Raw genomic sequence first — 13,288 nt, forward strand, 5'->3', positions numbered from 1 at the left:
AAATTGAGGCATGCCATCCACAAATGAATCCTATAATCTATGGCCCTCACATAAATACAAAACTAATATAGAAAACACTTATGAACGAATCCTATAATCTATGGCCCTCACATAAATACAAAACTAATATAGAAAACACTTATGAACCTCGTAGTGTTGCTTTAGACGCGATTAATAAACCATCATGATTATGGGTACGGTTCCCGTGACATAGTTACAATGATTAATTTTCAAATTCGGGTGTGCATTTCATGTGACCCGACCCCAAAAACTTTGAATAATAATAATAATAATAAATAAACATGTCGCGAATCGCGGGTGCATTTCATGTATCGTGGTTTACGGTGTATTAAAAAACGGCAAGTGTACGACAATCATAACTTGTTCAAGAAATAATTTCTTAAATCCTAAAAAGCGATTTTAAATAATTAAAAGCGGCTAGAAAGTTAAACATGCATAATAGATTTTAAATACATAATAAATCAGATAATTATGTCAATTATTAATAATTGAGTGACCGTGCTAAAACCACAGAACTCGGGATTGCCTCACACCTTCTCCCGGGTTAACAAAATTCCTTACCCGGTCTTCTGTGTTCGCAGACCGTAAAAATAGAGTTAATTTCCTTGATTTGGGATTTTAAAATAAACTGATGACTTGGGACACCATTAATTATTTCAAGTGGCGACTCTGAATAAATAAATATTCCCATTTCGATTTATGTCACTTTAATTGGAAAAACTCCCTTATATCCCCCTCGGGTAAAAAGGAGGTGTGACAATAACAGATAATTAAGGAAGTGAAATTTTATATTCGAATTTGTAGGTTTTGTTGAGAAAAAAGAATTGCACAGAAGCTCTAAGAGACTCGATGCAGAGATGTGAAAAAAGTGGAAGATGCAATTGGTGAGAAGGGGGAAAGTTTATAGGTGATTCAGCATGAAACCATTATTACCTAGGTAACTTGAGAAACTGTTCGCCGAATCAGGGGGCAACACGTGTTCGGCTCATTAAATGCAAAGAGACGTGCGTTCTTTCAAGTGTCAGAAACCGTCCAAGAACTATCCTGCCGAGAAAAAAGAATGTCTTATCTACTAACGCTCATATCAAGTTGAGTCACCAGAATGTAGGGGGACTATTTGAATTAGGTAAAAGTTACAGTTTACAGGTGTACGTTTCTCAAGAAAACACGTGGTAGTGAATCATGTCAGAGCACGAAGATAAGGTATCGAGCCTGAGAATCGAAGTGCTCGTCGAGATCGAGGCCAACAACGATAGAAACCATATATGACAGACTTCGAACGAAGCGCAATAACGAAAAGGCAAGATATCTGTAACCGATCGAAGATCACGGCGGAAATCCCGGAACAGATCAGATCAAGGGCGGTTGTTTAGGCCAATCATGGGATTTACTTCTGTAATTAGAGTTATACCATAATTAGGACTCCTCTACTATATAAAAAAGAATCTCCATCATTTGTAGACACCTTACATTCACTCAGATTAAAGCAATATAATATTCTCTCTTTAATTCACATTTCTTGTTTGTCAGCTTGTTGCATTTAACTGTTCTTGCATAACTAGCTCGAGGGTATTCAAGCTCGAGGGCTCTATCCAAACACTGATTTGCTTTATATCATTTTCAATTTTCATCTCTTATCTTTACATTTATTAATTATTATTAGGTGAAATCGCATATCCTTAAAATCACATTATATATTTAATTGTTATCCGATTTTTAGGGTAAACAACCATATTTATTTTATTTTCTTTATACTTTGTTGCTTTACTAAAGTAGGTCAATCTAATTTACGTATCTATAAACCACGTTTACACCTGTAATTTTTTGCGGGTAAACAACAATTTTCTCATGAATTCTAATTCGATTTGTAATTTTGTAGCTTTCAGCTTAATTTTGTACTTTTATTAGTTCGAGTCCTCATACATGCCTTTGCTTGGATTTATGAGTCTTCTTTTTCGCTTAATTATATTGCTGTGTATTTAGTTTTACCATAAATATATTAATTACTTGTTAAAAAAATAAAATACTTCGCCGAAAACTTTGGCGCCAGCGTATCTACTGGAAGATGACTGAAAAAAGGTCAAAGTCCATTGCTTGGTTCACATTTCACACACACAAGTAGGACTGTAGAAGAGCCATTTTTCTCATTTAAAGTCAACTTCTTTCAAATGAATATAGAGCAGAAGTGAAGCCAGTCTAAGCAATTGGCGAATTAAGAAATATTCATGTCATTTGGAGAACAAAATTAGGGAAATCTAATAATTTTCTTGCTACAATAAAATAAAAGTAATGCAGTAAAATGTAAATAAGAAGAGATAGAAAGAAGGGAGAAGTGTTTTCTTCTTTCATGTGTATTTTTTCATTGCAATTACATGGCCTTTTATAGGCATAAAAAGTAAAGATGATGGACATAAAGTAAGAAATTTAATCTTTAAGTTATTCACAATATGGGCATCCAATGTAGCATCCAATGTAGTATCCAAAGTAGTATCCAATGTACAAACTATTCATAACACTCCCCCTTGGATGTCCATGTAAGATAATGTGCCTCATTAAAAACTTACAAAAAAAATATTGGGATGTACATAGTTATTTATAATATGCATTGCTTGCTGCCTCATTAAAAACCTTACCAGGAAAACCCAGTGGGACAAAACCTTGGTTAAGGAAAAGAGTGCAGCGTGTAGTTACTCCCCTGATGAAAAATCACTTAATGTCTCGAAGACGACGCATTCCAATCTTATATATCAGCTTTTCAAATATTGAGGTTGGTAACGCCTTAGTGAACAGATCAGCCAAATTATCACTTGAATGAACTTGTTGTACATCTATTTCACCATTCTTCTGAAGATCATGAGTGAAAAAGAATTTCGGTGAAATGCGTTTTGTTCTATCTCCTTTGATATATCCTCCTTTCAATTGAGCTATGCATGCAGCATTGTCTTCATACAATATTGTTGGAATATTCTCTTTCGAAGAAAGACCACATGTTTGTTGAATGTGTTGAGTTATAGATCTTAACCAAACGCATTCTCGACTTGCTTCGTGAATGGCTATTATCTCTGCATGATTTGAAGAAGTAGCAACCATAGTTTGTTTTGTCGAACGCCATGATATGGCTGTACCTCCACTTGTAAATAAATAGCCTGTCTGAGATCGACCTTTGTGTGGATCAGACAAATATCCCGCATCTGCATAACCAATCAATGATGGCTTGGATTCATTTGAATAAAATAAACCCACATCAATGGTCCCTTGGAGGTATCTGAATATATGTTTAATACCATTCCAGTGTCTTTGTGTTGGCGAAGTACTAAATCTTGCCAATAAGCTTACTGAGAAAGCTATATCTGGTCGGAAATTATTGGCAAGATACATTAATGCCCCAATTGCACTATGATATGGTACTTCGGCACCAAGAAGCTCTTCATCATTTTCATAAGGTCGGAATGGATCTTTCTTTATATCAAGTGATCTCACAACCATTGGGGTACTCAATGGATGTGCTTTATCCATATAGAATCGCTTTAAAATCTTTTCGGTATATGTTGATTGATGGACAAATATTCCATCTTTCATATACTCAATTTGTAGACCAAGACAAAATTTTGTCTTTCCAAGATCTTTCATTTCAAATTCTTTCTTCAAACAGTCTACTGTTTTTGGAAGCTCCTCAGGAGTTCCAATGATATTTAAATCATCAACATACACGACGATTATAACAAATTCAGATCCAGACCTTTTTATAAAGACACAAGGACAAATTGGATCATTCTTGTACCCTTCTTTCAATAGGTATTCACTCAGGCGATTGTACCACATACGACCTGATTGTTTCAATCCGTATAAAGATTTCTGAAGCTTTATTAAACAAGTTTCTCGAAAACTTTTATATGCTTCTGGCCCTTTAAATCCCTCAGGTACTTTTATAAAAATTTCGTTGTCTAATGATCCATACAAATAGGCTGTAACAACATCCATTAGATGCATATCAAGTTTTTCTTGCACTGCCATATTTATGAGATACCTGAAGGTGATAGCATCCACTACAGGAGAATATGTCTCCATATAATCAATTCTAGGCCTTTGGGAAAAACCTTGTGCCACAAGTCGCGCTTTATATCTAACGACTTCATTTTTATTATTTCGTTTTCGCACAAAAACCCATTTATACCCTACTGGCTTTATGCCTTCAGGTGTTCGAACTATGGGTTCGAAGACTTCATGTTTTCCAAGTGAAGTTAACTCTGCCTGGATAGCGTCTTTCCATTTTTGCCAATCATTTCTCTGTCTACATTCATTGACAGATTTTGGTTCAAGATCCTCATCTTATTGCATTATTTCAACAGCAACATTATAAGCAAAAATGTTATCGATAACAATATTATTTCGGTTCCATCTTTTCCAGGTTGAGACATAACTTATTGATATCTCTTCATTTTTATTATTTTCAGGTAGCTGGACCTCTCTTAAGGTCTTATCATTTGTTACCTCTTGGGGCTCTTCTTGAGCCACTACCTCTGTGTTATGTTCACTTTGATCACTTGCTCCTTTTCTTCTTCGAGGATTTTTATCTTTAGAACCGATTGGTCTACCACGTTTCAAGCATGACTTAGACTCATTTGCTTTAATTAATTGTCCTGCTGGGATATCAACTCGAATTGGAGCATTAGCAGCTGGAATATGTGACTTAGTCACCCTTGGTAGGTCAGTGAATGCATCTGGCAATTGATTTGCAATATTTTGTAAATGAATAATCTTTTGAACCTCTTGTTCACATTGATTTGTTCGAGGATCTAAATGAGACAGTGATAATGCATTCCAATCTATTTTCTTTTTCAGCTGCTTGTTTTCTCCCCCTAATGTTGGATATACTGATTCATCAAAATGGCAATCAGAAAATCTTGCCGTAAATAAATCTCCAGTCATCGGCTCTAGATATTTTATAATAGAAGGAGATTCATATCCAACATATATCCCCAACCTTCTTTGAGGACCCATCTTTGTGCGTTGTGGTGGAGCAATTGGAACATATATCGCACAACCAAAGATCCTAAGATGAGAAATATTTGGCTCCTGACCAAAAGCCAATTGCAATGGGGAGACTTTATGATAACTTGTGGGCCTTATCCGCACAAGTGCTGTTGCGTGCAAAATAGCCTGACCCCATACTGAAATGAGAAGTTTTGTTCTCATAAGCATTGGTCTAGCAATAAATTGGAGGCGTTTGATCAATGATTCTGCTAGACCATTTTGTGCATGAACATGAGCAACTGGATGCTCAATTGTTATCCCAGTTGAAATACAATAATCATTAAAGGCTTGGGATGTAAACTCACCAGCATTATCAAGACGAATTGTCTTAATTGCATAATTTGGAAATTGTGCTCTTAGCTTTATTATTTGAGCCAACAATCTCGCAAATGCCATATTGCGAGTTGATAGTAAGCACACATGTGACCATCTTGTAGATGCATCTACCAAAACCATATAATATTTGAATGGTCCACATGGAGGGTGAATGGGCCCACATATATCACCCTGTATACGTTCCAGAAATGCAGGGGATTCCATCCTAACTTTAATAGTTGATGGTCTAATAATTAATTTTCCTTGAGAATATGCATCACAAGAGAATTCCTTAAATTGAAGAATCTTCTGATTCTTCATTGCATGTCCATGTGAATTCTCAATTATTTTACGCATCATATTAGAACCAGGATGGCCCAACCGGTCATGCCAAATAATAAAATTATCTTGATTAGTAAACTTCTCGTTTACTATGACATGTGTTTCAATCCTGCTAATACTTGTGTAGTATAAGCCGGAGGAAAGAGCAGGTAACATTTCAAGCACATATTTCTTACCGGACATTATTGTAGTAATATAAAGATATTCAATCTTTTCATCATTTGTAGTCTCAATATGATAGCCATTTTGGCGAATATCTTTGAAACTTAATAAGTTTCTTTGAGATTTACTACAATATAGTGCTTCATCAATAACCAAATTTGTTCCTCCTGGTAGTAATAAATTGGCTCTTCCAAAACCTTCAATTAATCTTGTACTACCGGATATTGTATTAACATTCGCTTCTTTCATTACCAAATAAGAGAAATATCTCTTATCTTTTAAAATAGTGTGTGTTGTAGCACTATCCAGAAGACATATATCATCTTTATTAATCTTGAGTCCAACTGAAGACTAGGGAATTTTCATATTCTTCATAAAAAACAAATAATACATCATAAGAAATATGAAAGACAAGCGAAAAAAAATATTAAGAAATACATTAGGAATGTAGAAACTAGCAACACATGATGCATTAGGAAAATACACTCAAGAAAAATAAACTAGTTGCAAACATAAAAATAACAACTTTTATAGCTTCATTCCCTAGTAAGATGATTAGTTCTTCAGTCAATATCCTCAAAGAAGTCTCCAACTTCTAAATGAGTAATATTTGTAAGGCCTTCAAAATCATCATCTTTATATGCAAGATGTGCCTTAGAATCATATTTATTTGAGGGACTTGCTTCATCATCATTATTTTGAAAGGTCAAGTGTGCCTCCACATTATTTTCTTTTTTCTTGAGGGAGGCTTGATAAAGTTTGACAAAATGTTCTGGCGTACGACAAATGCGTGCCCAATGACCTCTCATACCACATCGGTGATACATACTAGCTTTACCTTTTGAATGATTAATTTGAGAATCCTTATTGTTCTCTAATTTATTTCCACCATAATGACGATAATTGTTTCGCCCCCTGTCACGTCCACGTTTACAACCATGTCCACGACCACGGTAATTATTTTGTTTTCTTTCAAACTTATCATACGTTGCTACAACATTCACTTCCGGAAATGGAGTTGACCCAGTGGGACGAGCTTCATGATTTTTCATTAATAGAGTATTATTCTGCTCAGCCACAAGTAGGCATGTGATTAACTCAGAATATTTCTTAAAACCTTTTTCACGGTATTGTTGTTGTAGCACCACATTTGAAACGTGAAAAGTAGAAAATATTTTTTCCAATAAGTCCTCATCTGTGATAGTGTCTCCACATAATTTTAATAGAGAACTTACTTTAAAGATAGCAGAATTATACTCACTTACGATTTTAAAGTCTTGCAACCTTAAATGTATCCACTCATACCGAGCTTTTGGTAATACCGTAAGTTTTAGGTGGTCATATCGATCCTTCAAATTAATCCATAATTCAAGTGGATCTTTTATGGTTAAATATTCAGTTTTTAACCCTTCATGTAGATGATGATGAAGGAAAATCATGGCCTTCGCTTAATCCTGATTTGATGCTTCCTTTCCTTGTATAATAGTATTTCCAAGACCTTTAGCGTCAAGGTGAATTTCAGCATCAAGAACCCATGATAAATAGTTCCTTCCGGTGATGTCAAGTGTCACAAATTCAAGTTTTGATAAATTTGACATAGTGAAAACTATCACAAAAGATGAATAAGTTAGAGAAATAATTATAATAATAAACAATTAATGAAAACAAAACGATTAAGGTAAAAGAAATAAAAATAGAGCTATATCATGTTAACAATATACTATTTCATTTTATTCTTGCCATAAAGTAGAAATTACATACTTGTTTCATTTCACTTTATATTATTGATATATATGTGTTAATAGAATTGAACGTGACTAACATTATTTATATGTTCCAATAAATATAAAGTAATTAAAAAAATTATTGCTTGTCAATTCATTTCTCACAGTTCTTCAAAATGCCTTAAAGATATATTTTGATCCAGTGAGTCCATGACATTAGTGCATAGCTAGTTTGATGACTTTGAGGTCCTCTAAGAGTTGAGCACGAAAGGAAATAGTTATTTAATCACTGTAATGTACTTAAACTATTTAAGATGCCCAAGCACACAAGTAATCTGCAAACAGTGAGCATATGATATGTACTGCCATAAATAAGATGATTATAATGATACATACCTTAATAAAATATGGCTCAACTTAGTGGGAGTTAAGAATAAAATTAGAGCTTCGTACTGATAACGTGTAATAAAATAAAAGTAATGCAGTAAAATGTAAATAAGAAGAGATAGAAAGAAGGGAGAAATGTTTTCTTCTTTCACTTTGGTGTATTTTTCCATTGCAATTACATGGCCTTTTATAGACATAAAAAGTAAAGATAATGGACATAAAGTAGGAAATTTAATCTTTAAGTTATTCACAACATGGGCATCCAATATAGCATCCAATGTAGTATCCAAAGTAGTATCCAATGTACAAACTATTCATAACACTTGCCACTTTTTCCCAACACCAACAACGAGAAACGTTTTCATTTTTTTTCTTTAACGATGCCGTTTGATCAATTTGCGTACACTTCTATTGTTACAACTAGCACTTGATAATTGTTAGTCAATGCTGATACCAAATATGTTCGCTCCTGAAAGTTTAAACGGATGAAAATCCTCAATTGTTTTTTTCCTTCTTTTGAGGTTTTTTCTCCTTCTCTTTTTTTTTTCCAATGTAATAGTAATCCCATGATAAGTTATCCGAGGATAAAATAGTAAAATTGACAATCTCAAAGTTAATACAACATGCCAAACAGTTAATAAGGGCTCATTTAGTACGAGAGACAAGAAATAATTAATCCCCGTACTAAATTTAAAAAGAATTTATCCCATGTTGGTTGGGAGAAAATTTCGGTAAAATTAATCTCGGGATTGTAGTATTTTTTTATCCCCATGGAAAGGTAAAATAACTAATCCTGGAATAACTAATCCCGAAATAATTAATCACGGGATAACATCTTTCCAACTAAAAGGCCCCTAAGAAATAATACCAGTATAATTATTCCCAGCATAAATAATCCTAGTATAACTAATCTTAGCATAACTAATCCCAGTATAACTTGTCTTCAAACCAAACGTCCCCTAATTTGTGTTCTTTCAAGAATTATGGTTTTCTTTCAAAGTTCGGAAAAATATAGAAAGAACGAAATCAAGTGTTTGAACTACACTTTAAGAGATGTTTGATCGATGAGACCCCCTTCAACTTTTAACTAGAAGTTTCGAGTTTAAATTTTGGGAATGAAAAAAATTCTTATAGGAAGTTTCTCCTTTAAATGGATCTTACATAGTGAAAATCCAAATTAGTCGAGTACTTAATTCCAAATATTTAATGATTAAACTCGGAATAAAAAGCGTTTGAACCGCTAAACGGATGAGTTAAAAGACGAACTTTATCATTATATTTAGGTCAAGCAATCACTTTTCCTATAGTTTGTGGCTTTGTGCAATAGTCTAATTTTGGTTGGTCTTACGTTGAAATATAAGTACCTAAATTCAAGTTAGTTCTATCTTTCATTGACCATAATCTCTTCTTCTTTTTCCTTTTCTTCCCCCTTTTCCCCCCTACCAGAATCAGTGGTTAATTGGTTTGCGTGAGTTAGTTTTTTTTTTTACTTCGTTTAGGTAAAGTATTCTATCTGATTCTTTGAATTCAGATAATATGATGTTACCTTAAAAAAGAAAAGAACTAGTGGAAACCTTCTTATGTTGTGACACTCTTATTCATCTTATTACATGGTTTAATAGATTTTTTTAAATCTGTTACCAAAAGACATAAATATATGACTTAGAACTTTGCTAGAAAAACTAGCTTCTTTTATAACAGTGGCGGTCAGCTTACGCGTATCTCAACTATTGCATCGAGCACCCACTTTAAAACTGATCATAATTAACCCTCAGTATAAATGGTGTGCTTTTGAGACATTTGGCATGTCCAGAAGTATTTATGTTCAGCAAATTATTAGGTGTAAACCCGAAATTTTATTTTGTGAATGCTAAAACTTATACCTTTTGCGTAAACAAACTTTGGTTAATAAATTTTGAATGCTAGAATCTGTCACCGTTATCCTGATGGAAAAGTATGTCCTTTTGATCAATTTGCGTACACTTCTATTATTTCAACGAGCACTTGATAATTGTTTGTCAATCTGATATCAAATAATTTTGCTCCCTAAAGTTTAGACGGATGAAAATTCTCTATTGTTTTTTCTCCTTCTCTTTTTCTTCTATATATATTATGTATATTCTTGCTACTTAATTTTACTTTCTTTATTTTACTTCAATTTCTGGACGAACTGTCAAGCCGCCGTCCTTCGATGAAATGCTTGATTTCTTTTTTCTTTACCTGTGTATTTTTACCTGATTTACAGATATGTCGAATATAGAAAATTAAATAAAAGCTTCACTTTATCAAACGTTATAACTAAAAGAATAAACATTTGAGGTTAGCTCTACTCTACTAATAAATCCTTATCAAGTCATAGCTTTGTAACAAGAAGAGTTTCCATTACACTTTTGCTGCCTATATTTAGGAAACAGTGTGAGGAAAACTAATATTGCTTCGTTCCAGTTCAACGAATCTATTTTCTTTTTGGTCCGTTCTAAAAAGAATGATCCTTTTCTAAATTTGAAAATAATTTACCTTAAACTTTCAATTCTACCCTTAATGAGAAGCTTTTATAACTACACAAATACTCTGGACCTTTTGATTTGTTAAGGACCACAAATTCAAAAAGTCATTATTTTTTTTAAATTACGTGCCCAGTAAAAAAGGTTCACCTAAATTGGAACGGAGCAAAGTAGAAAAGTAAATCGCGTCTGCTATGATTGTCTGGTTGCTCCATGTGACATATCTCATCGCCTCTACACCACTTAGGCCTTTGGCATTAAAGTCTCCTACTTTGCTATCCCTTTTCCTTTTCACACAAACACACACTCAAAGACCTTACATATTTCTATCACCCCTTTAATTATTCTCCTCTCCCCTCTCCCAATGCCCACACACTTTTTTTACCATCTTGTCTAAAATTCAGATCTAACTGAGGCTTTAAATTTTGGAAAAAAAGCCTCGTTAGATCTTCAGAAACAAGAGTCATTGATTTCAGTACATATGGCTCCACTTGCACATTCCTGCAGCTTTACTAAGGTACTTTTGGTACTCTATCTTGTTTTTGTGTTATTCACTCTTTCATTCTTTTCTGCATATAGTGAGGTCCAACCCCAGAATAATGTTAGAAGCAGAAGAATGTTGGAGCTAGAAAATGAGTCAAAGCCAATTAAGAAAACAAATCCAACTTCACTTTCACCTTCCAAGAACCAAACCAAACTTATTAAATTCTCCAATACTTCTTCCAAGAATCAAACCAAACAAATCAAGACTTCTTCTTTTTCTAGCTTTGGTTCAACCAAGAACCAAACCAAGCTTTCCTTTTCTGATTCTCAAACCAAGAATAAAAGCAAGCTTGTCAACCCCATTACCAAATCACAGAAACTTACCTTCAAATCCCAGCTCCAGAAGGTCAATCTCACTTCCTCCAAGCCCTCAAATTCAACCAAAATCAGTTCCTCCACCACCAAGAAATCCTCAGATCTAACCAAAATCAGCTCAAGCTCTACTCCCAAGAACAAAACAATCAAAGCCACTAAACCCCAATTAGAAAAAGACACCAGTGAGTCTAAGTCCAAATCCAAAACTCCAACTAAAAACCAGTCCACTAACAAAATGACCAAAGCAACTAAAACCCAATTGGGAAAAGACATCAGTGAGCCCAAATCCAAACCTAAAACCCCAATTAGTAAAAACCAGCCCACAGACAAAAAATCCAAGACACAACAGACAGCCCAAAAAAATTCACAGTACAGCTGGGTTGAAGATGATGAAGATGATTTAATTTCTGGATTCAGAGATTTACCCTCCAAATTCCAAGAAACCCTTTTGCCAGATTTGGAAAGAATTTCAAAGACCTCTAAAGTTTACCTCAACAAAGCAAACAAAGAAATAACAAAGAACTTCAAGCCCTATATCGGAAACAAATATGCATCAACAATTGCCTCTATTATCTCATTTGCATTCATCTTGATCCCTTTACTTGTTGTTTCTCTCATTTTCAATAAAATCAAAGCCTATTTCTCTCTCCAAAAGCTCTTAATCTTCATCCAAGTTTACCTCTCCATTTACTTCTCCATTCTCTGTCTTTCTTCTTTGGTCACTGGCTTAGAACCTTTGAAGTTTTTCTACGCTACTGCTCAGTCCACTTACATTTGCTTACAAGTATTGCAAACTCTTGCTTATGTGTTGTACCTATTGATGCTGCTAATGTATCTGATCTTAGTGTTTTCCACTGAGACTGGGCCCACCACCAAGCTCATTGGTCTGGCCCAAACAATTGTGGGCTTTGCTATTGGGCTTCATTATTACATGACGGTGTTTCATAGGGCTGTGCTCCATCAACCACCGAAGACTAGCTGGAGGGTTCATGCCATTTATGCTGCATTCTTCCTTGTCATTTGCCTGGCAACTACTGCTGATAGAAGGAAAAAGGCTTATTTAGTACAAGGTGGTGAGGTTGAGAAAAAGAGCTAAAGTTTTTTAATTTACCTTTTTTCTTCTTTGTTTTACTTAATGATCTATAGATTCTATAGTCAGATGGCAAAAACGAAAAAAAGAAAGATTTTTGTTGTCCAATATTTTATCTCTCTTTTTTTTTGTGTTATATATATATGCAATTTGTCATTTGTTAAGATGTTATTAAAAATTGATGGAATCAAATTTATGCAATTATCCAGATAAATGCACTTCCTTTATATCACTCTAAACAGTGTTGTTTTACTTGCTTGGAAGCTTGTTACGTTTCATAATATATTATATTATACTTATTATTTTAATGAATAAAATATTTGATATTTTGTAATGCTTTTCCGTCATTTCATAATATGGAGGCATTAACAATAATATGAAAAATAAAACTAATATCACGAGCCAATGGCCTTTTATTTCTTTGCTTCGTGTTCGAATTCCGCCCAGTACATACTTTGATTGTGAGTGAATTAAATTTATCTTTCAATTTGATAGGACGGTTAAATTGATTCCCAATGTCATGTCATGTATCTCTTAGTGGAACTGCTCCTTTTTCCGTTTTCCAAAAAGATCCAGTTCTCCATGAAGTCGAATACATAGTACTTTTTGTCACGAACCCAATTTTCTTCGGGAGAATACCGAGATGACACTTAATTTTTAAGATTAGGTAAGCCTAGTATTCATACAGAAATAACTGATATAATAATTAAAGTCTCAATAACTCAACAACTAATATATAAAAACTCCGCAATTCAGTATTTTGCAACTTTCCAAAACCCGACGAATACAAGTCACAAGCTCTATAAAGTGGTACTGAATATCTCTATACATGAGTGTCTATAAAAGGATAA

At 34.0% G+C, this 13,288-nt stretch overlaps 1 protein-coding gene across 1 annotated transcript; it reads left to right on the forward strand.

Moving 5' to 3' along the window:
• Window positions 1-10,436: 10,436 nt before the first annotated feature.
• LOC107782307 (uncharacterized) lies at window positions 10,437-12,651 on the forward strand. Its single transcript, XM_075225345.1, has one exon. The coding sequence runs from the start codon at window positions 10,971-10,973 to the stop codon at window positions 12,441-12,443; it is 1,473 nt and encodes a 490-aa protein (XP_075081446.1). The 5' UTR covers window positions 10,437-10,970; the 3' UTR covers window positions 12,444-12,651.
• The last annotated feature ends 637 nt before the right edge of the window (window positions 12,652-13,288 follow it).

Source organism: Nicotiana tabacum, chromosome 11 (assembly GCF_000715075.1).
Source record: "Nicotiana tabacum cultivar K326 chromosome 11, ASM71507v2, whole genome shotgun sequence".
In the NCBI taxonomy this organism is placed as follows: domain Eukaryota; kingdom Viridiplantae; phylum Streptophyta; class Magnoliopsida; order Solanales; family Solanaceae; genus Nicotiana; species Nicotiana tabacum.

What these genes read in the sequence shown, in the direction of transcription:
- LOC107782307 (XM_075225345.1), top strand. Translation starts at nt 10,971, where the DNA reads ATGGCTCCACTTGCACATTCCTGCAGCTTTACTAAGGTACTTTTGGTA.